The sequence below is a fragment of the Talpa europaea genome (genome assembly GCF_964194135.1).
Source record: "Talpa europaea genome assembly, chromosome: 5".
Classification (NCBI taxonomy): domain Eukaryota; kingdom Metazoa; phylum Chordata; class Mammalia; order Eulipotyphla; family Talpidae; genus Talpa; species Talpa europaea.
In genome coordinates, this window is record NC_140071.1 from 8,857,215 (window position 1) to 8,883,798 (window position 26,584).

A 26,584-nucleotide genomic window follows, 5' to 3' on the forward strand; every position below is an offset into this window, starting at 1 on the left:
ATTCTGTGAATTTTATATGAGAGAAAATTAAATCAAACGTACATGTTTTAAGTCACTTAATTATGGCATAATAGTTTGTGAAGCCCAAAACTTGTATAGAAGTGTCTTCAAAAAATTCACATCACAACTGACTACAAGCATCAACTATATAAGTTTTATAAAAAATAAATTATGGTCAAGAGAGTGAGCTTAATGAATGTATTTAACAGTGCTCCAATTGTAAACTTATTTTCCAGATATATATATATATATATATATATATATATAGGTCCATTTTATCATATACAGCAATAAATAAAAGAATTATTTTGAACTTTTTCATCTGTTATGCTGTCTAGTGGTTTCTCAGATGCAATTATGTCTATCGCCCCCAGAACATGTGGCAAAGTAATGAATGATATTAATTTAGGAGATATTTCTGACATTTATAATCACAGTAAGAGCTAACATTTATTACATTGCTGTATGCAGATACTGGGGTAAGATACTTCACTTAATCCTCACTGTATTACTTTGTTACAGATAAGAAAATATGTGACATTTTTGTTAACTAATGTGCTCATGTTCCAACTGCTTGTAATGAATATAATTTAAAAAGAACCTCTCACTCTGCATTTGGCATTCTTAAATACACTGTCTAACAAGATGATACAAGAACTTGATAATACAGTGAAAACAATGTATCAACTGATACCCTTGATAAACATAGAAACAAAAATAGAAATATATATAATGGAAACATGTTTAAAAGTCAGAACACTACATTGATTAAACATTTCTAGAATTGGTTTAGATTTGTATAGAAGATACAAAATCATTTGTGTAAACTTTAAATTCTTACACCTTGAAGTGACAAGCTGAAACTTTAGGACAGTTGATGTAATTTTGCAATTGAATACAAACATCTCTTAAAATGAAAGTTTTCCATATAAAATATACTGTGTTGGTTAAGATTGTACTAACTCACATGTTACATGCAAACTCATTTCTGATCAATCACTGATAACATGTATTTAGAACACATGTTGAACATTCTCTTTTTGAAAAACATTTGAGAATATGTCTAAGAACATGCTATGTGCACACAGTATGTAAACCCAAGATATGTAGAGAAGTTCTCACAGTTACTATCGGAAACATAATAATACATATCATTTCAGCAGTGTTAATAATATTTGAAAGTATTTAAAAAATTGAAAACAACCTCAAACCAGATAAATATTTTTAAAACTAAAATTATTTTAAAATATAAAATAAATTTTTAATGGCATTGGAAAAAATATAATGAAACATAAGTATGGATAACTATATACGACTTCAATCTGCTAAGAAAGTAAAATTCCTGCCAAATCATGCAATTCTTTGAGAAAAAAAATCCAGTGAAATGTAAGTATGGATGTAATTCCTTGATAAATGGGAAAATAGAATTCCTTTTGACATATTTAATGTATTTAATAATATTCAGTATATCTGGGATTGTAAGGTGAGCTGATCAAATGTGAATGCATGTGCAATAGTTAGTAAAAAATACAGATTTAGTGAAAATAAACTGCTGTACTTCTCCACAATGATGAATCTTCAAAACAGCATTGCAAAAAAATTCACAGCATGGGCATATAATATCAACCCATTCATATATACATCTATATGCTATCCATGTATCAACAAACATAAAACTGTAGTTAATATATATGTATATATATGTACATAGATGGATAAACTGTATTTGTTAAACTAAAAGAGAAAACAAATAATACAGAATTCTATATTGGTGATTTCTGGGTAGAAAGGAAAGGGAAGGAGTGAAACATAAGTAAAATTTGTTAGAAGTGGGTGTCTCTTAATTTTATGATTTTATTATTTAAATGGATTATATACTTATGATAAGAATATGTTTGATATAAACTATAATGGCCACTGAAAAAATTATTATCCAAGTACATAAAGTTGCACATGTATGATAGAGTTATGCTTATACACATGTTGAAATCTCATATGTATGTATTCATATTTGTTCATTCAATCAAATCATATTCTAATTACCTACTGAGCACAATTTTTATTTATTTTTTAATTATTTATTTATTTTATATAAGAACCGGGGTACAGGCCAGATTCGTAGGAGTGTGAAAGGATTCACCAGAGACATAGTGGGGAGCAGAACAGGTGGACTGACTGAAATACACTGCTGAGGGGAGCAGGGGGCGAGACAGGAGAGGTCTGCCATGCCATGTGAGACCCTCACTGGCTGGCTGGGATCGAACCAGTGCTGCAGAGGCTGCATTTGCGGACAGCCTCACAGTGTGGCACTCAACTGCCTGCGCCACCAGGGGAGGCCCTGAGCACAATTTTTAAATCAAAACATTTTCCTCTATGATTACATAATTTTTATTTTTATAAAACTTTCTCTATTCTAAAGTCATAGTGATGTTATACATTTAAAAAGTTTAATTTTTATATTCTACATATTAGAATTACTTGTTCTGTATGGTTGAGAATTAGATAAATGAGCTTTCTTTCATTTGCATAGCTACGTAATAGAGCTCTGTCTTCACAGGTTCTGTTTGCAGCGTCCATCCATCCACTCCCATCACTTGCCAACAACTCTTCCTTGCAGCCATTTAATTGTATGATTCTTAGAGATTGCAGTTCAAAACAATGTAATTTTTTTCACAAAATTGTTATGTAGTTGCTTTGTTTAAAACCAGGATGACCCTCAAAATTCAATGAATAAACACATGGGGAGGAACTAAGCAGCTCTGAAATAAAAGAATCAGATAAATAGAATAAAGAGAATATTGTGTCTTTAAGTCAAAGAAAAAGATTGCTTCCTGAGGGGCTTGTCAAAAGTGCCAAATATTGCTATTTCACTAAGTAAATGGAGGAATGGAAATTGTATTTGGATTTTGCAATATGGAAGACTTATTTTGGTAAAGTAGTGAACATATATCTTTTTTTAAATTTCATTTTTATATGGAATCTAAAATCCAAAACCAGCAAACAAACTAAACTAAATTCATAGAGATAGAAAACAGATGAGCAGTTACCACAGGAAAGAAATATTGGGTGGGGCAGTTGGACAAAATGAGTGCACCTCCATTGTCCATTGCAAAACATATAAATCAAGGACCTATCATGTATCGCATGGGAGTATAATCAATAACACGGTATTGCAAATTTGAAAGTTGCTAAGAAAAGTTGGTAAACAGATTTATTGTGGTAATCCTTTCACAATATATCCAAATATGAAATCATTATGCCCTAAACCTGAAACTAAATTAATGCTCTATGTCAATCTGTTTAAATATCTGAATAGGTATTCCTATACTTGAACATCACTGCCATGTTTTCTTTTCCATAAGGCTGTTAGGAAGCCCTTTTAGGAACTGATTTTTAGACTATCAACTCCATTCATCTGAACCTATTGGTGAAACAGCACTGGTGAAAGAGAAACTAGCCTAGAGTTTGATAAACCCAAGTGGTGACTAGTGATTATCTCTTTTCTAAGAACTTAGGAACCACTTGGCTGGCTGCCTTTAGTTATTAAGCTCATCCAAATCTACCCTTTACCCATTTAGAAAATGAGAATGCTAGGAGGCACCAGCTATTTTTTGCTGAAGGCCACCAGGTTTCTTTAGGGTGTGCCAATTGTTCTTTTTGAAGAGATTTTAAAAAGCACGAGTAAAGAGAAAATGAAGATGTAAACATAAGCAACTCTTCCAAGGAATCTTTCAGTAAAGAAAAGAAGTATCAGAGTTTCTATCATGAACCCATCCATATCCATTAGAAATTTCTATATATCCATAAGACAACCATTTCTTATTTTAAATCTCAGCTCAAAGTGTATTTTTGCATATTTTGTAGTTATTAGTTACATGGTAGTAGGTAACTAACATACTAACACATGGATAATATTTTAGAATAGATTTTTTGTTATTACTTATAGTCATTGGTTAAAGCTACACCAAATTCTTCATGCACTGTTTCCTCTGTGTGCCAAGGAAAAAGTGACAATTAGAATCCTTTTGTGTACTAAGGGAAATTGCTAATATGAACACATTTATGGAAGATTAATTTTATATATCAAAATAAGTGCAGCGACAATAGGAAAATAATGTGTAGAAGCTAAAGGAACTTAAAACCACTTACTGTTCAGTAATGGGATTTTGTATTGTTAGATGCAGCTGCTAGCAATGATAATTTCAGATTAAAAGGCAACATGGAATAAATTCATAACATCTAAATTTAATTGCCATCACCTGAAGTCACCCATTAGGTTAAATTTGAAATTTGTGGATTGTAATCATTGAATATATGAGCATTAAAAATGAGGGGAAAAAAGAAAAGACTCAATAAAGAACAAATAAATATTGGTTTCTGGACAGATTTATATATATATATATTTAGGAGAAAGGTGGAACAGGCAAATATTCATATCAATCCAATCAACATCAGTTGTTGATTAACTTGTGAACTCTTGGTGAGAGCAGATCCCTGGGACTTAGAAGTATGACTAAGGCTGTATCCCCCCAACTTTAGCTCCTTTGAAAGCACAAAGTCATGGAAACACTGAGTGGTAAGAGTACCACATAGGTGTCTTTCATATTTACTGCACAGATCATAGAAAAATAGGGGAATATAGGCAAAATGGAAAATTATTCCTTTAGTGATTATTAAATTGTGTACTGAGGGATGAAATTATCGGGCAGTTAAGATTGGAAGACAGATGAGGGGCAGATAATATTCATGAATTTAACACAATTATATTAATAAAGTTTCATGTGTCAGGACATTTACTAAGTTCTTGGGAATACTATGATAAACAAGACAGAATAGTCCTAGTTCCTAGACTTGAGATGCTCACAGTAGAGTGGAGGTGAGTTAAGTGTTATAGTGCAGGGGAATGAGTAATGGGTATTATATTTGTGATATGCATAAAGTTAAGGTACAGAAGGAAAGGAACTGTAAACTTTGCCTGAGAAGTTGAGAGCGATCTCACAGACCTTTGCAACATTTGAAATAGTTCTTAGAAGTAAATAGTTGTTTGTAAAGCAGAATGAAATGGGAAGAAGGCATTGAGGGATGAAAGAATTATAAATTGTTGAAAGAACATAATCTGTTGTTTGAGCAGCTGTGGCTAAAAGTGTGATACACAATTTTTGGATGGTTCAAGTGAGAACAGAGAGGTCCACTTCTTTCAAAGAAAAACCATGTATGTTCTATGGGAGGTTTATTTCTGAGGCAATCAAGACAGGTGAGGACACATGCATAAGTGTGCACATACACATGTTCTTTTTTGGGATTCACACCAAATAGAACTAGGACACAGTCTGACTATGATTGGAAACGATGTTTCCTAAAGTTGATTTGCACAGAATCACATCAGTTAGTGATTCTCAAGCTTTAGCACATGTGTGATCACCTAGAGGGCAGATAAAAACCAGAATACTGTGCTACAGCCAATTTGTAATGGACGGAGTGCCAGATATTTGGTCAAGCATCATGGTGTTTTGGATAAATTAACATTAAATTAGTAGTTGAGTAAAGATTATTTTCCATCAGATGGTAGTGTCAAATAAGAGAGAACTAGCTTGATTGATAGTTTTGATCCAAGATATTAGTTATTCTTAGTTGTGGCCTTTAGACTTTACCCATGACCTGCAGCAAGGTCAAGTGATCTGAAGATTTTGGACTTGTCAGATCTCCATAAGTGCATGAGCCAATTCCTTGTAACAAATCTCTTTAATGACTTTGTTTTCTAACCACGTAGAAACTACAGTTTTAGAACCTTTACTAACACAGGTTCAATTAAAATCACAACGTAGGTCAACCTTATTTATCCTTCACATCAAGACTGAATTTACATACTACCTACCGCTGTATGAAACCTGCTTTTGTTAGAGAAATTGTACTACCCTGGTTCCACTATTCTCTATTCTTCTAAAAACTTTATTGCTATATTAATTATTCATAATGCAATTATCTGCTTTTCTTGTCTTCTGCATTGCACTCTTAAATTCCTGAAGGGTAAAATAATATACTCCATATCTTTAGTGCCTAGCAAATATTGTTTATTAATTTAGTCTGAGTGGGTTAATTAATGTATACTTTAGGGTAGAGATGATAAAATATGCCACACCACAGTATTGAAATGGTAACTAAGAAAGTAGATAATTCAAAGAAGAAAGATATTGATTAATATAGTCAAATATCACAACAAAATCAGGGGGAGATAAATGAAAACAATTTGTTTCACTTAGTTGTTAGAAAGTGATAATCATAAAGGCAGATTCTAAAGAGTGGTGGGTAAAAAAGTATACAAATTCTTGAACTGAGGGATTAATAAGTAATTGGAAGTAGATGGGAGCTATTCACTTAAGAAAAAATACAGTGAGGTCTTTATTAAAGGCCTATTTTAGTAGGGTGTCATATAAAAGGAAAGTAAGACATAGCGTATAAGCTTGAAAAAATATTTATAGTAAAAGAATAAGTCCCCAAATTTACAGATGCTTTAGCATCATAACAGGCAGAGTTCTAGAAAGACAACACAAGATCTCCAGCCCTTGATTATTCAACCCAAAACTCAAGCAGGTACTGTTGTGAAAGGTCTTTTTGATGCAACAGAAGTGTCAAGTCAGTTGACCTGAAATACAATGATAGTCTGAGCGATTCTGATTTGATCAGAAGAAACCATTGAGATAGAGCCTTTCTCCAGCTGGCAATGAAAGAGGAAGTCAGAGATTCAAAGCAAGAGGACTTGAAATACTTGCTTGCTTGAAGATGTGGGCTTGGTGAGAGGGAATGTAGGCAGCCCCTAGGAAGATATCGCCACCCTCCCTCTGGATGAAAATCAGATAGGCACTGGAGACCTCACACTTACACCCCTAAAATAGAAGATTCTGCCAAAAGGAATGAGCATGAATCAGCTTTGTTCCCCAGAGCCTCCACATAAGACCCCACCCAGGTGCCATATGGCTTCAGTTTTGTGGAATCTTCAACAAAGTATTCAGATGAACACACCTGGACTGCTAGCCTACATAAATCATGTGTTATTTGTTATAGAGCAATAGTAAAGCAATAGAGGTTACAAATTAACTGTATTATGGATGACACAGAGGGAAAGCAGTGCTAACTGTAATAGACATGTTCAACAGGCATTTATTTAGAAAGTTTTGTTCCCTAAGAACTGTATGTGATGAGACGACAACACATTCTAAACTCTGACTATATACTGCTTATTGAGTTTATCTGATTCTTATTATCTTCTTTAAGATCATGAAAATAGCAAATGTCACAGAATGAATTAAAAAAATAATAAAATATTCCCCAATCAGTTAAAATATCTCACCAAAACTTGGGTTCAAAGAACATATATTTCCCTAGGGATCACGTTACAATGAGCACTGATCAGGAATAAAAATAACTAGATTCACATTTACTGTGAGTTTCCATTTCCATCTATAAAGTGAGAATATCCTCCTTCTAGTTCACTGAGATTTTTGGTAGAATGACATATCTACTAAAGCCTAAACATCCAAATCATGATAGCTGCTAGTTATGTTGAGTAGCAGGAGCAAAAGACACATTTCCTTCCTATCTGAATAATTACTTTGATCTAGAACCTCAGGACAAAAGAAGGTTCAGTCAAATACCACCTAGTAAATAGCAACATTGAATCTGGGACCTACAGGCATGCTTAAGGGCCTCCCCACTTCAGGAGTGACACCCTTTTCTCATATTGAGCCCCTTGCATGATACTGCTCATCGGAGTAAGGGGCATTATTTACATTGTTTTCTTTCCGCAGGGGTCCTTTGTTCTTACTCATTCTAAAAAGTAATGGCTTCTGGGCCTCCCCGGTTGGCACAGCAGTTGAGCGCCTAGCTGTGAAGCTGTCCACAGCGTCTGCAGCACCGGTTCGATTCCCCGCCGGCCAGGGAGAACCCCACATGGCGCTGCAGACCTCTCCTGCCTCGCCTGCTGCTCCCCTCAGCAGTGTCTTCGCTCTGTCTGCCTGTTCTGCTCCCCGCTCTGGTTCTGGTGAATTCTCTCACCCTCCTGAGCTTCTGACCTGTACTCCAGTTCTCGTATAAAATAAATAAATAAATAAATAAATAAATAAATAAATAAATAAATAAATAAAAAGTCATGGCTTTCTTTGCTGAGAGGGGACCCTCTCTCTCTTGTACAATATCTAAACCATATTTAAAACAATGGATACAGTGGAGGATTATGAATACCTTAGTGGTGGGTGTGGTGTGGCAGCATACATCGGAAGAGGTGTGACCTTATACCTCTAATCAGATACAGTGTTGTGAACCTCAATGTTACCTCAATAAATAAAATTAATTAAATTGTAAAGAAATATTAACCTTTAAATGCAATTCCATGGGAAATCTGATTTCTTATCTGCAAAGACAACATCAAGGAAACAAGAAAATAAAACACAGCCTGGGAGAAAATATTTGTAAGAAGCACATCTGATAAAAAGTTTATCATCTAAAACTTATAAGAACCCTTAAAATTCAATGATATGAAAACAAAGAAATCTGTTAAAATATGGGTTCAGGACCTTAACACACTCTTCCCCAAAGAAGACATAGTATTGATAAAAGAACATATGAAATCTCTCTCTCTCTCTCTCTCTCTCTCTCAGAATCGCAAATTAAAATAGCAATGAAATACCATTACACACCTATAAAAAAGGCCCCAATTTAGAAAACTGACATCACCAAATGAGTTGATGATGTGAGGATGCATAGTAGCAAGAAATCTCATTCATTACTGGTGGGTATATCAAAAGCACCATCATTCTGGAAGACAGTTTGACAGTTTCTTACAAAAGTAAGCATCCTATTTACAAATGCTTCAGCAATTGAACTACTTTGTATTTACCCAAAGTAGCTGAAAATTTATACTTATTCAAAACCTACACATAGATGTTTATAGAAGTCTTCTTCATCACTGCCAACATTTAGACACTACCAAGATAAGGTGTCTTTCAGTAGTTACAGGGATAAACTGTGGTGCATTGGGAAGATGGAATATTATTGAGCACCGAAAAGCAATGAGCTAGCAAACCATAAAAAGACATGAAAGAAATTTTAAAGTAAAAGAAAAACATCTGAAAAGGCTACTTATTGTATGAGTCCAACTGCATGACATTCTGGAAAAATCAAAGCTAAGGATCAATAAAAAGATTGGTAATTTCCAAGTGTTAGGGCAGGGAAAGACGAATAGGGGGAGCATGGAGGAATTTTAGTACAGTGAGAATATTCTGTATAATGCTGTATTGATGGACACATACAATTTTAATTTGTCACCCCCATAGAATGCCAAGAGTAAACCTCAAATTAAACTACGAACAAAGTTCATAATGATGATGTGTCCATCCAGGCTCATCAGTTGTAACAAAGGTAGCAGTCTAAGGGGGGATGGTGAAGGCATCAGGAAGCTGCATGTATGTGCAGATTCTGGGGGCTTATGAGGAAGTTCTGTACCTTCTTAATTTTGCTGAACTTAAAACTGCTCTAAATAGTCTTGAAAAATTTCAGTTTTCAAGATTATCATGTACATATGCAAAATAAATATATATTAGGAAATATATATATTTTAAAGATTTATTTATTTATATAAGCACTGGGTACAGTCAGAAGTGGGGGAGGGTGAGAGAATTCACCAGAGCCAGAGCGGAGAATAGAACAGGCAGACAGACGAAATCCACTGCTGAGGGGAGCAGCAGACATGGCAAGAGAGGTCTGCGCGCCATGTAGGACCTTTGCCTGGCGGCCGGGGATCAAACCGGCGCTTTAGAGGCTGCGGGCAGCTTCGCAGCACAGTGCTCAACCACTGAGCCACCAGGGGAGGCCCTATTAGGAAATATTTTTATAACAGAACTGATGTTGAGGCTAAGGCCTACCAACAATATACATGGCGGAGCTCCCAATGACATTTAACTGGGCCCTTCGGCCAAACAATTAACGCTGAATGTGTGCTTCCCTGAACATAGCCTCCCAAATGACTATAAATTCTTAAGTAGTGTTTATTCTTTATACATACTTGTTTATGATTAGGATTAAATTATATTTTAGCAATGCTATCTGAGGTGTCCCTCAGGCTTTTTTATTACCATCGATAAAATTCAAGATGTTGTACTGTTTTACTTAGTAGATATGTATTAACTCATTCCCCACAGGTGGTATTAGCAAAGAGTGAAAAAAAAAGTAGGCATATATTTAAGGTTTTATGTTAGTAAAAATGTGCATTTCTTTTGTTAATGATTGGCAATAATATAAATTTAATGATACATATGAAGTCATTTCTGTTCATAAGGCAGTCTCTACTTGATGTATATATTATTTAGGCTGAGATGAAATTTAGAAGCAATCTAAACTTTGGTCTATAAGAGTGTTACTTCTAGAGTTGAACATGAATTTATTTTAAAATAAATCACTATTGTGCCTGATAAATATTTTCTCCATGAGCTGTACCCTTCCATCTTCCTTTTTTTTTTATAGAGGCATGTTTATTTATTTATTTGTTTGTTTGTTTGCTTATACAAGCACTGGGTACAGTCAGAAGCACGGGAGGGTGAGAGAATTCACCAGAGCCCGAGCGGGGAGCAGAGCAGGCAGAAGGACCGAAGCACACTGCTGAGGGGAGCAGCGGGCGGCAAGAGAGGTCTACGCGCCATGTGAGACCCTCCCCTGGTAGCCCGGGAGCAGCTGGGGATCTAACTGGCGCTGCAGAGGTTGCCGGCAGCTTCCCAACCCAGCGCTCAACCGCTGCGCCATCGGGGAGGCCCCCTTCCATCTTCTATACATGAAAATTCTTCCCAAGAAGAACTGCCTAATCTTTTCTGAATCTTTTCAATGTTCTCATTATTTCTTCTTGTATAAGTTAATCCTTTCGGACCTTAATTCTTCAACAAATTTTAAATGAGTCTTTATTATTTGATATCATTTCAATTGTCTTTGACTGACTTGAGAACACATGAATCTATACCCAGTCCATTTACTTTGAAAATAAAAATTAACCAGAATGATCACAAATGAACCCATCTATGTATTGTTTATAATACTCATTTAAACATGGTGTGATAACATATACCTGAAGAGGTATTATAAACTAATGTCATCTCAATAAAAATAATTTTAAAAAATCATGAAAAAGTAATTAGTAAATGCTATTTTCCAAGAGAATATTATGTTAAAAAAGTAATCTAAATGGAAATCACTGGAGCTGATTTTGCAGTTGCAAAACTGTGAAAAATTCAGGTAGAATGGAAAAGACAAGAATAATCTAATTACTGATTTGTAACAAAGAATATTATAAAAGCATATACCACAAAGTCATTGGCCTAAACACACAGTTATGTTACCCCAAACTCACCCTGATGATTACAGTTAAAGAGACAGATGATAAATATTTGTAACAATATAGCAAAATCAGAACCCTCCTGTACTGCTGTTAGGAATGTAAACTGTCTGTAGCCACATTGGTAAACAGTATGTTTGTTTACCAAGTGATGAAATATTGAGTTACCATATGACCAAACATTCTCACTTGTAGGTATATACCCAAAAGAAACATGTCCACAAGTTTTTAAATTAGTGTTCCCAGCAATATTATTCATATTCATATTAGGCAAAATGTGGAAACAATTCAAATACTTAATAAATGATGAATGGCTAAATAAAGTGTGTATAGTCTGGAAATGGAATTTTTTTAGCACAAAGAATCAAGGAATGATACAAGCTACAATGTGGATGGACTTTGAAAATAAGCTAACTAAAATATGTCAGTCACAAAGAAACATGTATTATATGATTATTTTATAGCAAATGACAATACTAGCAAACCTATTGCTACAGGAGTGCTTAAGCCTCCTCCTTCACTCATATGTTGAAACTTAATTCCTAATGTGATGTTAATAGAAAGTGGATTCTCAGGGTGCTGACTAGGCTGTGAGGGTAGAGCTTTCATGAATATTAGTGCTCAGATAGATGTGAGCTCAGAGATGTCCCTTGCAACTTCTGCCACATACGGACACTCTGTAAGACAGATGCTATAGACTAGGCATCTAAACTCTGACTGTTTGATCTTCCCAGTATCCAAAATATAAGAAATAAATGTTAAGGAACCAACTTGAGTGATATTTTGTTTTGGAAGCCTGAAGACATTTATAGAAATGGCAGCTAGAATAATGGTTTCCTGCACTGGGGCATGGAGAGAAGGGACTGGCACTCAGGGATGCGGGATTCTTTGTAGGATAATGAAAATGTTCTAAAACTGATTATGGAGATAGATGCATGACTCTGGATATGCCATTGAAACTGTACAGTTTAAAAAGGTGAATTTTATTGTATGGTGTCATATCTAAAAGAATTTAATGTCTTATTCTCTGAGTGCAAAAAAAGTCCAATTTCATTATATGTAGTATTACTTTCTAATGTAACATATTTTCAATTTCCCATGTATTTATGGTTCTCTCATAAATACACTGATATCCTCCATAAATTATACACAATTTCTAAGTACAATTCTAAACATGGGGCAATTGGTACCTTTGATCTTATCAAATCTTTCAAAAAGACTTTATTTTCATGATCTGTGTACTCACAGTTTTGATCTAATTTCATTTGAACATAGTCATACAATCTTTAAACAGAGATAATTATTGATATTTATGCTTGCATTGTTTTCTGAATCTAAGGTTATCATAATGCTGCAATAATCTGAATGAGGAGGTAACAAGACTCTTCCTCAGTGATACAGCACAGAATTCTCATGAAGAAAACTTAAGACTTCCCTGTTGAAATTCCAAGAGTTACTCTTTCTCTGTAAGTTTACTAAACTTAATGTAAGCTTATATTTATTGGAAGCTTGCAGAGCAAAGTTATATAGATAATACTATTAAAGCACAATGTTAATTTTTCATTTCTTCCTTTTTCTAACACAAACATATGAAGCAACCTTCTCACTTCATGATTATGTAAGACATACACACAAGACCCAGCAAGTCTCACCATTAGAAATTTGAATGAAACACTTAAGGGATGAGGACAAAGTGTGTGGTGATGACAAAGTTCCTGCCCTGTGCTGGGATTAAAGTAAAGGCAAAGAGATAAGTTTTATTCACTGCACTTGAAAGTAAGTACTTTTATCTAATCTGCTTTATTTACTCTGCTAGATCCAGGCATCCAACATAAAACAGTGAGAACACTACTCCCAAGAAAATCTGAGGCTGATGAACATAAACCTTCATGTACAAGTAACATATTTCCCCCTAATTCATAATATAAAGTATTCACCATTTTCTGAAGCAGTAACTGTGATGTTATACCAGGGAGTTTCTTCTCTATCAAGAACCTTTGTGGTCTTAATGGTTCCAGTATTGGCATCAATGTTGAAAAATCTGTCATCTTCCGCACTGTAGTCAATGAAGTATCTAGAGAAATCACAGATAAATCTCCTTTTTAATTGATGCTAAAATAAAGAAAATAAAACTGAAGCAAGGGAGGCATTAAGTCAAATATATTCAAATATTTAAATGTACATTTCAAATGTCTATATATGGCTCTTAAGATTTGTCTGGCAACTTTATATTTGGATAGAAATGACATTAATTATTTTTACCTGTCAGTTCTTTTTTTTTTTTTAAAGATTTATTTATTTATGCATACAAGAGCTGGGGTACAGGCCAGAGATACAGGGGGGTGAGAAGATTCACCAGAGACATAGCGGGGAACAGAACAGGCAGATTGACCGAAGTACACTGCTGAGGGGAGCAGTTGGTGAGACAGGAGAGGTCTGCTGCGCCATGTGGGTTTCTCCCTGGCCGGCCGGGAATCAAACTCATGCTGCAGAGGCTTCGAATTGCTTCACATTGCGGTGTTTAACCCCTTGCACCACCAAGGAGGCCCACCTGTCAATTCTTAATTAATGCTTAAATTACTCTTTTAGGTACCTCATACTGAGCTTTCTAATACCAGTACTAGTATAAGTGGTTAAATAGCTTTAGAGTAAATACTCTCTTTGAGTAAAAAAAAAAAAAAAATGAAAATATGCTTAAATATTTTAAAATGGCAGGTATCATGCTAGGTCTGTGTCTTAGATTCATGATATTTATTTTGCAGTTTTCTATGTTACTTAACTCTCTTGGGAAATCTACAAAACAAGAGCTAGATATTGGGGATTACTTGGATCTAAGAATCTTATTCATAGAGTTGCAATTGAAATTTGACTCAAGTAGAACTAAATAGTTCTGCTTAACTATCCTTGGATTTCCACCTAGCCACGTAAATAAACCCCCCCAAAAAAGGAAAATAGAAATGAGAGATCAAGGAAACTATTCAAACTATTTTAGGGAATTATGTCAATTCATTCTGTGCTAATATTTAAAATTATGAAGTGACATGGATTCATAAAATTGTTTAAGACAAACAAAATGTAGATGAAATACTCTCAACTTTTCTGATAATGGTCATAACATATTCCATTTTTTCACAAACCTTAAAATGTCAACATATCTTAGCACTTCATAAAATATATAAATATGTTAATATTTACTTTTTTCAAATTTTAACATTAACTTGACATTTTTAGTGATAATTCAGTAAGTATAAAATCAAGTAACCATTTGCGTAGAAGATAGAGGTCATAAATTGGGATTCATGATAAAACCTAAAGAATTCAGTTTGGAATTTTTTTTTTTTTAATATTCTAGTTCATAGCTACCAAAACTACTGAACCATTGTAAATAGATTCTAAAACCACTGAAAATACATATATGTATTTATACACACACATATGTATATAACTGGACAAGAAATTAAAACAATATTTTTTTAAATTCTAGTTTTCCCCTTAATATAAGACTACAAATCTAGGGATGATGTGTGACAGAGAGGAAACACTTATACATACAGATGAGTTTACAAGAATAACCTAGTAACAAGTAGTAAAGTTAACGTTTAGGAAGCCTTAGAATGAACTACATTGTGCTTAAGTATGTTGTAAGCATTTATTTCATTATGTACTCAAAACAAGTACACGAATTAGGTACCTTTACTAGCTACTTTCATGGGGAAAGAAACTGAGGCAAAGAGAGGTGGGAAATTTTCGCCAACATCAGGAATTACTTACTGAAAGAGATTAAAATGCAATTTAAATCAATAAGGTTTTTATAATCTACTTTTAAGACTAGACAATATTTGAGACTTTATGCCTGCATTCGAAAATATTTACTGGATAGGATATAAGAAGAAGGTACTAAAAAGAAAGAAAATAACCAACCCAAAAATTAATATTTAGACAAAAATTTAGCTTAGGGAAACAGAAAATAGAAAAAGAAAAGAAAATATTTGCAAAAAACATATGATGTATGACCAGAGAATTTAAAATCAGAGGTGAAAACAAAAATCTAAGCTCTGGAAGCCTTCAGGGAAGGCAGTTCTGATCCACCTTGAAATCCGAGTAATAGTCAACTAGAAAGGTGTGCATTTGAGATTTCCATAAAGTATGACATTTAATAATTTCACAACAGAGAGACAGTTAGAGAGAGAGACAGATGTGGTATCTTGATCTGCTTTGTAAAATAGCAGAGGAAAGTTATATTGATAATACTATTGAAGTACATCTTTGAGACTGCTCTTTGTTCTTCTGGTTCTGGTTACTATACTCACAAAAGAGAAAGAATGGCAGACAAGTTTCTTGTTATAGGCTGCAGAAAGGAAGCAACAGAAGTTCCCATCTTCATCAACGCATCAGTGCTCCACAGTATCATCACCCCTCCACAGTGTGACCTTGATCAATGAGGCTTACTTTGAAATAAAATATGTTTAGGTGAGGAGTGAGGATTGATCCAACCTTTTTATCAACGAAGCCAAGGAGAGACTAACTACTTTGCACAATAGATGACTGAGCTGCTTGATGAGGAGGTTGGACTTACAGCAATTTTTCAATGTCTGACTTGCACAGATAGGGAAGAATGGTAATTATACATGTTCTACACTCTGGGAGTTAACAAGAGGGGGAGCTTCCGAAAACCAAATTTCCCGGGCCTCCCTGGGGGTGCAAGGGATTAAGCACCGCACTATGAAGCAATCTGCAGCCTCTGCAGTACAAGTTCGATCCCCGGCCGGCCAGGGAGCAATCCGCTTGGTGAGGCAGACCTCTCCTGTCTCTCCCGCTGCTCCCCTCAGCAGTGTATTTCAGTTGATCTGCCTGTTCTGTTCCCCACTCTGTCTCTGGTGAATCCTCTCACCCCCCACACCTCTGGCCTGTATCCCAGCTCTTGTATGCATAAATAAATAAATCTTTAAAAAAAAAAAACAAATTTCCCAATTTACAGATACCTCAGTAGTATGCACTTCAGACCATGACAAACATCGATTATCTTTTCCCCTGTGTTCATTCAGTTGACAATGACTTACCTCGGTTTATTCAGGATGTAAACATGAATTCTATGGACCCAGCATGTATGTGAAAATCATATCAAGTGGTAGAAAGAGAATTCAAACAAACCTGCAAGTGGGCCTCACAGTTCTGCCACCCAGAAGCTATGTGAATGCAAGGAACGTGTAACTGATCCTAGCGTTCTCTGTAAACACATGGCAATGTTCTCTACAGCAAAACTTGATTGTGAGGATTAAACAAGACAATATATATATGGAAATATTAATAATTGAGCATCAAGTGATAGGGCTCTGTGATAATCATCATTTGCTTTAGTGTCTCAGGAAACTTTACTCTCCTTTTCCCTCGAGGAAACCTTTGGTCTCTCTTTTTTTTTTTAAGATTTATTTATTTATACACACAAGAATTGAGGTACAGGCCAGAGGTGTGGGTGGGGTGAGAGGATTCACCAGAGACAGAGTGGGGAACAGAATAGGCAGACTGACTTAAAAACACTGGCGAGGGGAGCAGCAGGCGAGACAGGAGTGGTCTGCTGCGCCATGTGGGTAGCTCCCTGGCTGGGGATCAAACTCGTGCTGCAGAGGCTGTGGACAGGTTCATTGGTTGCGTCTTAACTCCTTGCCCCACCAGGGAGGCCCCCTTTGGGCTCTTTTGATAAGAATGTTCACAAATAGTAAATGTAGTAACAAGTAGTAAAGTTAACGTTTAGGAAGCCTTAGAATGAACTACATTGTGCTTAAGTATGTTGTAAGCATTTATTTCATTATGTACTCAAAACAAGTACATGAATTAGGTACTCTTACTAGGTTCAAAGGTTCCTCTGTACCGTGATAATAGCCATTACACTTCTACCACTATATGTTCATTACACTCTGTTTGAAATAAGTGTCAAGATAACATCTTTACTAAAAGTTAATTAGGAAATGGTTTAATCCATGATCAATAAGATGCTCTCCTGTGTGGCTACTGGTAATCTCCTGGATATAGAATGGAGGAAATATGATGACATCTGTGCCAGTTCAGATTTGCTGTAGTCCTTAAAATCTCTAACTGTTTTAGATTTTCTTTATCTTAATACAGGGCAGGGCACAGTAGTTAAGGGTGTGTATCCAGCAGAGTTGTATATGAGCTGATTAAGCTGGAAGATGATATTTTATTTTTGTGTAAGTTCAAATTTCTCTATAATAAAGTTTTTAAAAATGCATTAAAAACCCACTAATTGAACCAGTCTCCTATACAAACCCTGACTCACTTCATACTGTCAGACAAATGGACCCATGGAACACTGAGATCATGCACTGTTACCATGGTATCGCATAAATCGGAGTTATAACTTTTATTTTCTGTAACTACTCTGTTTTGTCATATAACATGTGCACCGTTTCATATTTCCAGTAATAAGTTTTAATGCAATGAAAAAAGTAAAAAGAAATTTCATTACTTTGAAATAAGATGAAAATTCATTATTCAAATTAGAATTTATGGACCAACAAATAGGCAGATGAGTTATGACCACAGCAAGCACTCAATCTCAATAATGATTACCTTTATTCAAGTATTTTCTTCAACAGAAGCTACTTTAAACAAATGACCCAGTTCATCATTTGGCACTCAATTTCCCTTTGATTATATAGGCATAGACTCAAGATAATTATAAGTCATGTGAAAGTGCATTGGAAAGTTATTTTTTATTTCAATAATAAAATTTCATTCTCCAGAGGCACTTATTTTCACTATTGTCTGTCCATTTCACCATAAGAAATTAATTTAAAATTTATGTCATGTAAATCTATTTTTACAGTGATTTACTTGGAGAAACATTCATTTGCTTAAAGTATAGGAGACTTCATTCAGTTGCCATACTTCAGATTCTTGCAAATACAGAAAGTGAGTGGCAAAGCCAACTTATTTGTTATTTTATCTCCCAAAAAGCTGTTTGTGGAAGTTTTACTGACCATGATCACTAGATGGGGTAAGTTTTAGCCAATATACATCCCGTGGGGTATTTCAGCCAGCATCATACACCTGAAACAGAGCTGAGATTCATTAAAAAATTTAAGTTTCTCATTGGGGATGCAACTTATCCCACAAGTAATGCATCCAGGAAATAATAATCTTCATAGAAAAAAACAAATCAAAACATAAGGATCATCTGTCACTTGATAAATGGGCAGAACACACACCACATCGGCATTTGGAAACTTTTTAACTTTCAGATGCAAGACCTAGATCCAACGAAACAAAGGTATCTGAAGAAGTAAACCTCTGTATAAGAAATGATGCTTCTCTGTGTTATTTTTCTCGAGTTAACCAAAATAGCAGACATTGCAATAATCCTAAATTCTAGAAACGCCATGGAACCATTTGAGCATTATCATTTCTTTAAAAAGTTCTTATTTCAAAGTTATTTTATCCAAGCCATTGGATCATTAGTCTTCAGTCAATGGCTAAAAGAGAAATCACTAACCCAGGGTTATGTGATTATTCCTCAGGTAAGTAAGTTACCTATGTCCATCTAAAATGTACGTTCTTCTCCTGGGGTCGAAATATGATCTGAGGTGGCAGCTACCACAGGCCAGTGTTAGACAAACTCGAGTGAAAACAAGTGGGATGATTTGCAGGGGTCTGCTATGCTTTTATGAAGCATGCTAAAAGTCGCCACATTCTTATCTATTCTCTATGATTAGGTAACTACGATTGGAGCTTGTCATTCACCTGTCTTCATCTACAGATCCCATCATCCATGTCTCAGACATCCTGTGCTCTCTTTACACACTCAAGTGTCATATTCACATGCCACTCAACAGTAAAGTTAGCATCCATCTGAATGTGCTAACTTGACTATGCGGGATGTGATCCAATTTTAAAACATGGGTAAAAGAAAAACTCTATGGTTTTAAATAGGAGGTTGTTCGCTCTCTTGTTGGCCCTCTTGTTATTATTTTGAAATAAATCTTATTTGTGGTAATTCTAATTCCAACTTCATCATGAGTCTGTGAAAATTTCAGAAATGAGTACGAAAAACAAAATGTCAAGAGAATGCAGTGGGTATATTGAAGGCATTTGTTCATCATTTGTCCAATAAAACTCAAAACAGACCGAGGAAGCACCTCTACTCTCTGCAAATATTCTCTTTTATGTTAGAAGACTGTTTTTTTTAATTTGGTAAACATTTCAAATGTGATCACAATTTGATTTTATTTCTCATGTTAGCATACAAATGGTCTATTACTTCCTAAATAGTGTTATAATGAGCATTTGAAACAATTATGTAGAATATTTAACAGTTCCTTCTCATCATGTTAAAGTTATTAGTCAAAAGAAGCATTAGAAATTTAACTATAAGTAAGTGTATAGATATTTTCAGATTATAAATTAGAGTGGAAATGAAGTAAAGATGGGAGAATATATACTTAATCATATCTTTAAACTAAAGCTCCTCAACCTGCGGGAAATATTAATTGGGGGCAACAATAACTTTCACATTCATGAACCAAGTCAAGTAGTAGACATAATTTACTTTACAATAGGAAGAAACTCAACAATTAGGAACAGTATTGTTCCAGAGATGCTATAGAACTAAATGAGACTTGGCTATCTTTGGCACCCCTTTATCCCAGTGTATGAAATGCACCCACACAAATAGGTGACCACGTTTAATCAATGGCTTCTTGAAGATGTCAAGGATTCATCATGTTCTACATTGAACTTTGCGAAAAAAGGGTTTTAAAAAATTATTAGTTGAAATATACGAGAGGCAGCACATTGTGACATAAAAAAATGGAAGGTTTTATAGTAAAACAAAATTGTATTTAAATTTTGGATCTGCCACTTTATCACTATGTAAACTTGGCAAATTACTTAGTTTTCTCATCTCATTTCTTAGTTTTCTCATCTGTAGAATAATAAAATCAAATACAGATTCTCTAGGGTTATTAGAAGGGTGCTTGGAATGTGATAAAAAGCTCAGAGTTTCAAGGCTTAGTTTTTTCATCAGGCTTTATCTGACTCCTTGTTTTGTTTTTCTCTATTTCACATATCATATAAGTGACACCATCTGGTCTTTATCTTTCTCCTTCTGGTGGATTTTGCATAGTAGTACATCTTCTAGCTCCATCCTTACTGCCGCAAATGGCTCGTATATCATTTTTAATAGCTGAGTAGTACTCCACACACACATATACACATACCGATATGTGTGTGTGTGTGTGTGTGTATCCATAAATATACGACAAAGTCTTCTCAATCCATTCATTTGTTTTAGAGTCTTTAGGCTTTTTCCATATCCTATTTATTATAAACAGTGCTGCCATGAACACAGAGAACAAGTTTCCTTCTGAATTAGTGTTACTGTGTTCTTCAGGTAGATACCAAAAAACGGAACTGCTGGGTCTGTTTTCCATAGGATACACTTCTGTTATGGAAACAACAATGCCAATTGATATTAACTCAATGAAAAATATTTCTTAAAAAAATGACAGACCACTATTTTTAATAGACATAGGATGTAAAATCACACCGAAAGCTTCCAGTGGCTTAGTTGCAACATAGGATTGCTCATTTCTCAGGAAGTTCCTGAATTCCATTTGCAGCATACCAGCAAGTAAGTACAGCCTATTTAAATCAAGGGTTTCCTCACAACTGGGAAATAGCCTGGTTCTGATTTTGCTTCTTAAAAAGGTGATGATTATATTGTTGCAAATTGCACATTCTTGTTTTGAGTTGAAAGAGACAAAACTAGACATAGGATGCTCTTAGAAATCTGAAGAGTCTCACTAATCGTTAAGAAGATTGAAATACAAAAGACTGAAGTCAGGAAGCTTTTCACAAACGCCTGTGAAACTCAAACTCCCTTTCATTATCAATTCTACAAACTTGGAGTTAATTGCTTTTCAGGGCACACTGCAAGGTTCATCTTTTCAATGTGCTTTTCTTAATTAGTACAAACATTTGGTCCCCAAGAAGGTGGAAGTATGAGGCTTGCTTTTGTGTTTGTTAATGTTTTCTGTTTTTTATTCACTGTTTGCACCTAGAGGCCCATGTGAATGACACATTTTTATTAAAATCAAGAATAAATATTATGTAAATTATGCCCCCAAACAGTAGCTATGGAGTCTAATTATTTTAAGGCAGCTTCAGAAGAATTCATTGTGGTTGTCTAACCAAAACAAAGCAGAAAGAATAATGCAGATGCTAATGGATATGTGCTTCTCGGCATTAGCATTTAGAGACAATCATCTTTACATCCCAACAACTGGGAGAATGTATGTACCACAGCATGTGTTCACGACATGTTCCCTATAATTTGGAACAATTACTGAGGCAGTGGGCAATGCTATGGAACAATCAATTATGTATAAATAATTTCTTTTAGTATACAAAATGCGTATGTGGAAACATTCACATGACTTTGCATGTATGCGAATCAGACAATCTTGTATGGATTTTCCAAAATTATCTTTTCAGAATTGATTTTTATGAGTATAATTAGCATTCCAGTTTTACCAATTTACCATCCTGTTTGCTTTTATTCTGTGTCAAGGTTTTTGAAGCTTAACCATAGACATTTAAAACCAGATCATCCTTTATTGTAGGGGGCCCCTTGTTAATTTAGGCTGTTCAATATCATCTGCGCCCTTGCCTACTGAGGAGAAGTTGCATTTCTTTCCACTGGTGGCGACCAAACATGTCTTCAGAGGTCAACTAATGTCCCCTGGGGGTTTGCCCTTGAGTGAGAACCACTGTTCTATGAGGAAAGGGTGTTTTTGTGTATGTGGGGTACATGGAACAGCAGTGAAAGAAATTTGTCTTTGGCCTCAGTTTTTCTCAAGTCTACCATGTTAGCGTACCTATTCTAGATTTCACAGAGTTTTGAAAACTTGTTGCATATCTTGAAATGTAAACCTTCCTGACTTTTCCTTTTCTAAGATTTATTTATTTATGCATACAAGAGCTGGGGTGTAGGCCTGAAGTGTGAGGGGGGAGAAGATTCACCAGAGACAGAGTGGGCAACAGAACAGGTGGATCTACTGAAATACAATGCTGAGGGGAGCAGCAGGGAGATAGGAGAGGTCTGCTGTGCCATGTGGGTAGCTCCCTGCCTGGTGATCGAACTCATGCTGCAGTGGCTGCTGATAGCTTCATAGTGCTGCGACTTAACCCCTTGCGCCACCAGGGCGCCCCTTCCCATCAATGTTGACAAATTATTTTTTGTTTTAATTTGATCAAAGTAACATGGCTTTATAACATTATGTAAATTTCAAGTGTGCATCATTAAAAATCGACATGTGTATACACTACATCAAGTTCACCACTGAAATTACACATTTCTGTGTCATTCACCTCACTGACAATGCTGCTAAGATAAGTTTCAAATATGTTAGCTTAACACAAACCATCCATGATCTATCTCTAGTTTCTCTCCAATCTCTTTACTTGCTATTTCCTCACAGGTAACCTGAGCAACTTCCACAGTTCCTCCCTTTGTCTTTCAAAATTCTAATCTCTAAACCAGGTTCTGAGTCTCAATTCAAACTTGCTCCTCTCATTCCCTTCAGAAAATGTCTCGAACACTTTCTCTGTGGACATCTGTATCTACTTTTATCACCCTTATCGAAGGATGTAAATTTTTTTTTTTTTCAGATTTTTCTTTCCAGTGGATTTTGAACTGTTCTGTGTGTGCATGTGTATATGTGTGTTCGAGTGTTGGCATATCATAGCTTGCTTCCAATATCACTTTAAAACATTTATGTCATTTCCAAAAATTTTAATTGCAAATTATGGAATATATCCTTCATATCAAAGTTCAAGTTTAATTTTCAAAAGAAAGCCTAACCAAGTTTCATCAAATATTTTCATGTTCAAAAGCCGTTAGTTCCTTTAGGTAAAAGCCAATCACATTTACACATAGCCTTTATAATATTTCAGTTTTAAATATGATCAGACCAATTTTACTTATTGAGTGTCACATGTCATTGAAATGTGTCATTCCGTGGAGTGGAGTGAGTGTTCCTCTGCTTGGCCAACTTAGCATCTTCGTGTCTACATCAGTTCCTTCTTTAGAGGGCAGTTGGCACATCTGGTTTTATGCAAATTATTCTGAACACTTTGCCTACCCTGCTTCTTCAAGCAATGTCCAGCTCCTGCTTTCAGTGTAACAGGGTGGGTCCCAATGGACAGGACACTGTTTTAGCACTCACAGATGAAGGATTGCTGAATATGTACATATGTGCTCCAAAAATTGTTCCTCTCCAAGGATGGGTATGGTCGCCATTTAAAAAAAATCTGAAATAGTCGTGTTTATGTAAAAAGAATTTGGGAATCTTTACAACACTATGCAGATTCTGAAGAGACTATTTACCATATTAGCTTTTTTAAAATGGATGAGAACTAAGGAGAGTGAGAATAAGCACTTGATGGGACAAAGCAGACAGATTTGTTAAAGATTTCAAACTTCATAGAGCCTTAGGATTACCGAAGCACATAAAAGCAAGGTCACTAAATACCTTTCGATTATATAAAGACAGCTTTAATGATCTCTAGAGCATGAAATACTAAAATATGATTTAGTGAGTACTTATGTCCTTGGCATTGTGTTAAGTGCTTTATTTCAATCTAATTAATGATATCAATATATTTAGGTAGCATTATTATCCTACCAAGATTATTATTCATAATCTTGGAATTTGAAATGCAGCAATGTTGAACATGAAATCACACAGCTAGAATGTCAAGATTGCAGAATTCTAGAATCAGAGTCCAGTCTCTAAGTCACTGCTCCATGCTGCCCTGCATACATTAGCATTAATTAAGTCACTACTAGGTACACACCCCTGCGCTTAGCACTCCATGCATATTGTTTTGCATGTTCTCACAGTAATACTGAGAACAGATATTAAGAATATAATGGTTACAGAGGAAACAGGGGAGTGAAGAAGGGCTTGGAGGAGGGAGGCAGATGGGGTAATGCACAGGTCGCTTTCCGGAAGGTGAATGGAACATGTACAATGTGGAAGTGCAAAACCGTAATTCCAAAAATTAAAATAAAAAGTGTAAAAATAAACATTTAATATGAAAAATAAATAATTCATTTCCTTACAAATAATGGTAGAGGATTTCCTATACACACACTGCTATTATGGCCAAATCAGAAGTCAGAGATAGACATTATCCTTAAATCCTATTCATATTTACTATCACTAAGCATCAAAGATTCGCTAGTTTGTAATTCAATAATTCTGCCCCCAAATTCTAGCCAATTATGCTCACATCATGTGGAAATATTACCAATACCTTTATGGTGATTGCTATACTCTTAATTTGACAGAAACTCTCTGGTTCCTTATCAGAGAATCAGTTAATATTGTGAGATATATCAACAAAAAAATAACATGGAAAGAAATATTTTAAGCATTTTTTAAATCACTGTAAGACCAAGAGGCAAAATGAGTCTTTATATGTCTAAAAGGTTGAAGTGTACTGTACCTTACTAAGCTGTTAGCACTGTCGGGATCTTGTGCCATAACTGTTCCAACAACCGTCCCAATCTTGGCATTTTCAGAGACTTCCATGACATAGGAAGGCATGGAAAATAGTGGGGGTTCATCCACGTCGCCAACGATTATCTTCAGCATAGTGGCATCTTTAAAAGGTCCCAAGTGAGAAAATCGAAAATCAAGATGTGTATTGGCTCCTTCAATGTTGAGGGTGTAAGATTTCTTTTTCTCATAGTTCAGTGGCTGTGGGAAAAAAAAATAAGATTTTCAATATTATGATTACTATCACTTCTCATTTTTTCCTATTTTTGAAAAGAACTAATATGGATGGTTTTAAGTCCATCTCCTTTTCATTTAAAAATAAAATATGGGACCTCCCTTATTGGTGGCACAGTGGTTGAGCTCTGGGCTGCAAAGCTGCCCACAGCCTCTGCAGCGACGGTTCAATCCCCGGCCTCAGGTGAGGGTCCCACATGGCGCTGCAGACCTCCCTGCCGCCCGCTGCTCCCCTCAGCAGTGTACTTTGTCTAGTCTGCCTATTCTGTCCCCCGCTCTGGCTCTGGTGGATTTTCTCACCCTCCCGAGCTTCTGACTGTAACCAGTGCTTGTATAAATAAATAAATCTTTAAAAAATAAAAAATAAAAATAAAATATGAAGTTTATCACAACATCTGAAGCAAAAAATCATGGAATGTCACAATTGAAGCAATTGACTTTGCCACCATAATTATAAGACTGCTAGGGATAGTCCCCACAGACAAGCAAATATCACTATTTGGAGACTCTTTAGTTTTTTATAATAATTTCAGCTATCTTCTCTTCAAAGTATTTTTTCAAAGTTTTTTTTCATCAATCTGTTCAATTTTAAAACTAAGGTTGTTTTTTTTTGCATTTTTTAAAACAATTTATTTCATATCATGAATCATTTTTTTTTAATTTTTTTTATTTTTATTTTTTTAATTTTTTTTATAGAGGCATGTTTTATTTATTTGTTTGTTTGTTTGTTTGTTTATACATGCACTGGGTACAGTCAGAAGCGCGGGAGGGTGAGAGAATTCACCAGAGCCAGAGCGGGGAGCAGAGCAGGCAGAAGGACCGAAGGACACTGCTGAGGGGAGCAGCGGGCGGCAGGAGAGGTCTGCGCGCCATGTGGGACCCTCCTCTGGTGGCCGGGGAGCAGCCGGGGATCGAACCGGCGCCGCAGAGGCCGCGGGCAGCTTCGCAACCCAGCGCTCAACCGCTGCGCCACCGGGGAGGCCCATATCATGAATCATTATATTTCATCTTCATATTTTCACCTTGCTGGTTTTAAACTGGGGATCTTATTTTAAAATCTGATACGTTTTTAAGTTTTCAATTCAACAATATTTTCTTGAACTTTTAAATTAAATTCATTTTAAATTAAATTCATTTGAATTTAAGTTTTGTCGTTTAACTGTATTTTCTGTTTTGGAGGTAATATCAATTCATGTTTTGTTTTCTTATTTTCTTTATTATATCCTGATGTTTTCATAATATAAACTTTGTGTTTTTTTTAATTATGGTCTTCTTTTTGTTTATTCCATTTTTAAAAATAATTTTAGTCTACATTAATTCTTTCTTACATATTTTTAATGTTTCCTCGCTTTTGAAAATTTTTCCAACCTACATGTATGTTTCTCTTATTAATTTC

At 35.3% G+C, this 26,584-nt stretch overlaps 1 protein-coding gene across 3 annotated transcripts in view; it reads right to left on the reverse strand.

Annotated features, from left to right (window-relative positions):
* The window catches only part of CDH18 (cadherin 18), a gene marked incomplete at both ends in the record, with an annotated part of 213,640 nt that overhangs the window by 36,009 nt on the left and 151,047 nt on the right, over positions 1–26,584 (reverse strand). For all 3 annotated transcript variants that reach the window (XM_084234089.1, XM_084234091.1, XM_084234090.1), the window contains 2 exons: positions 13,312–13,448; positions 24,902–25,155. In XM_084234089.1, the coding sequence (XP_084090215.1) occupies positions 13,312–13,448; positions 24,902–25,155 (391 nt within the window). The remainder of the gene's footprint in view (positions 1–13,311; positions 13,449–24,901; positions 25,156–26,584) is intronic.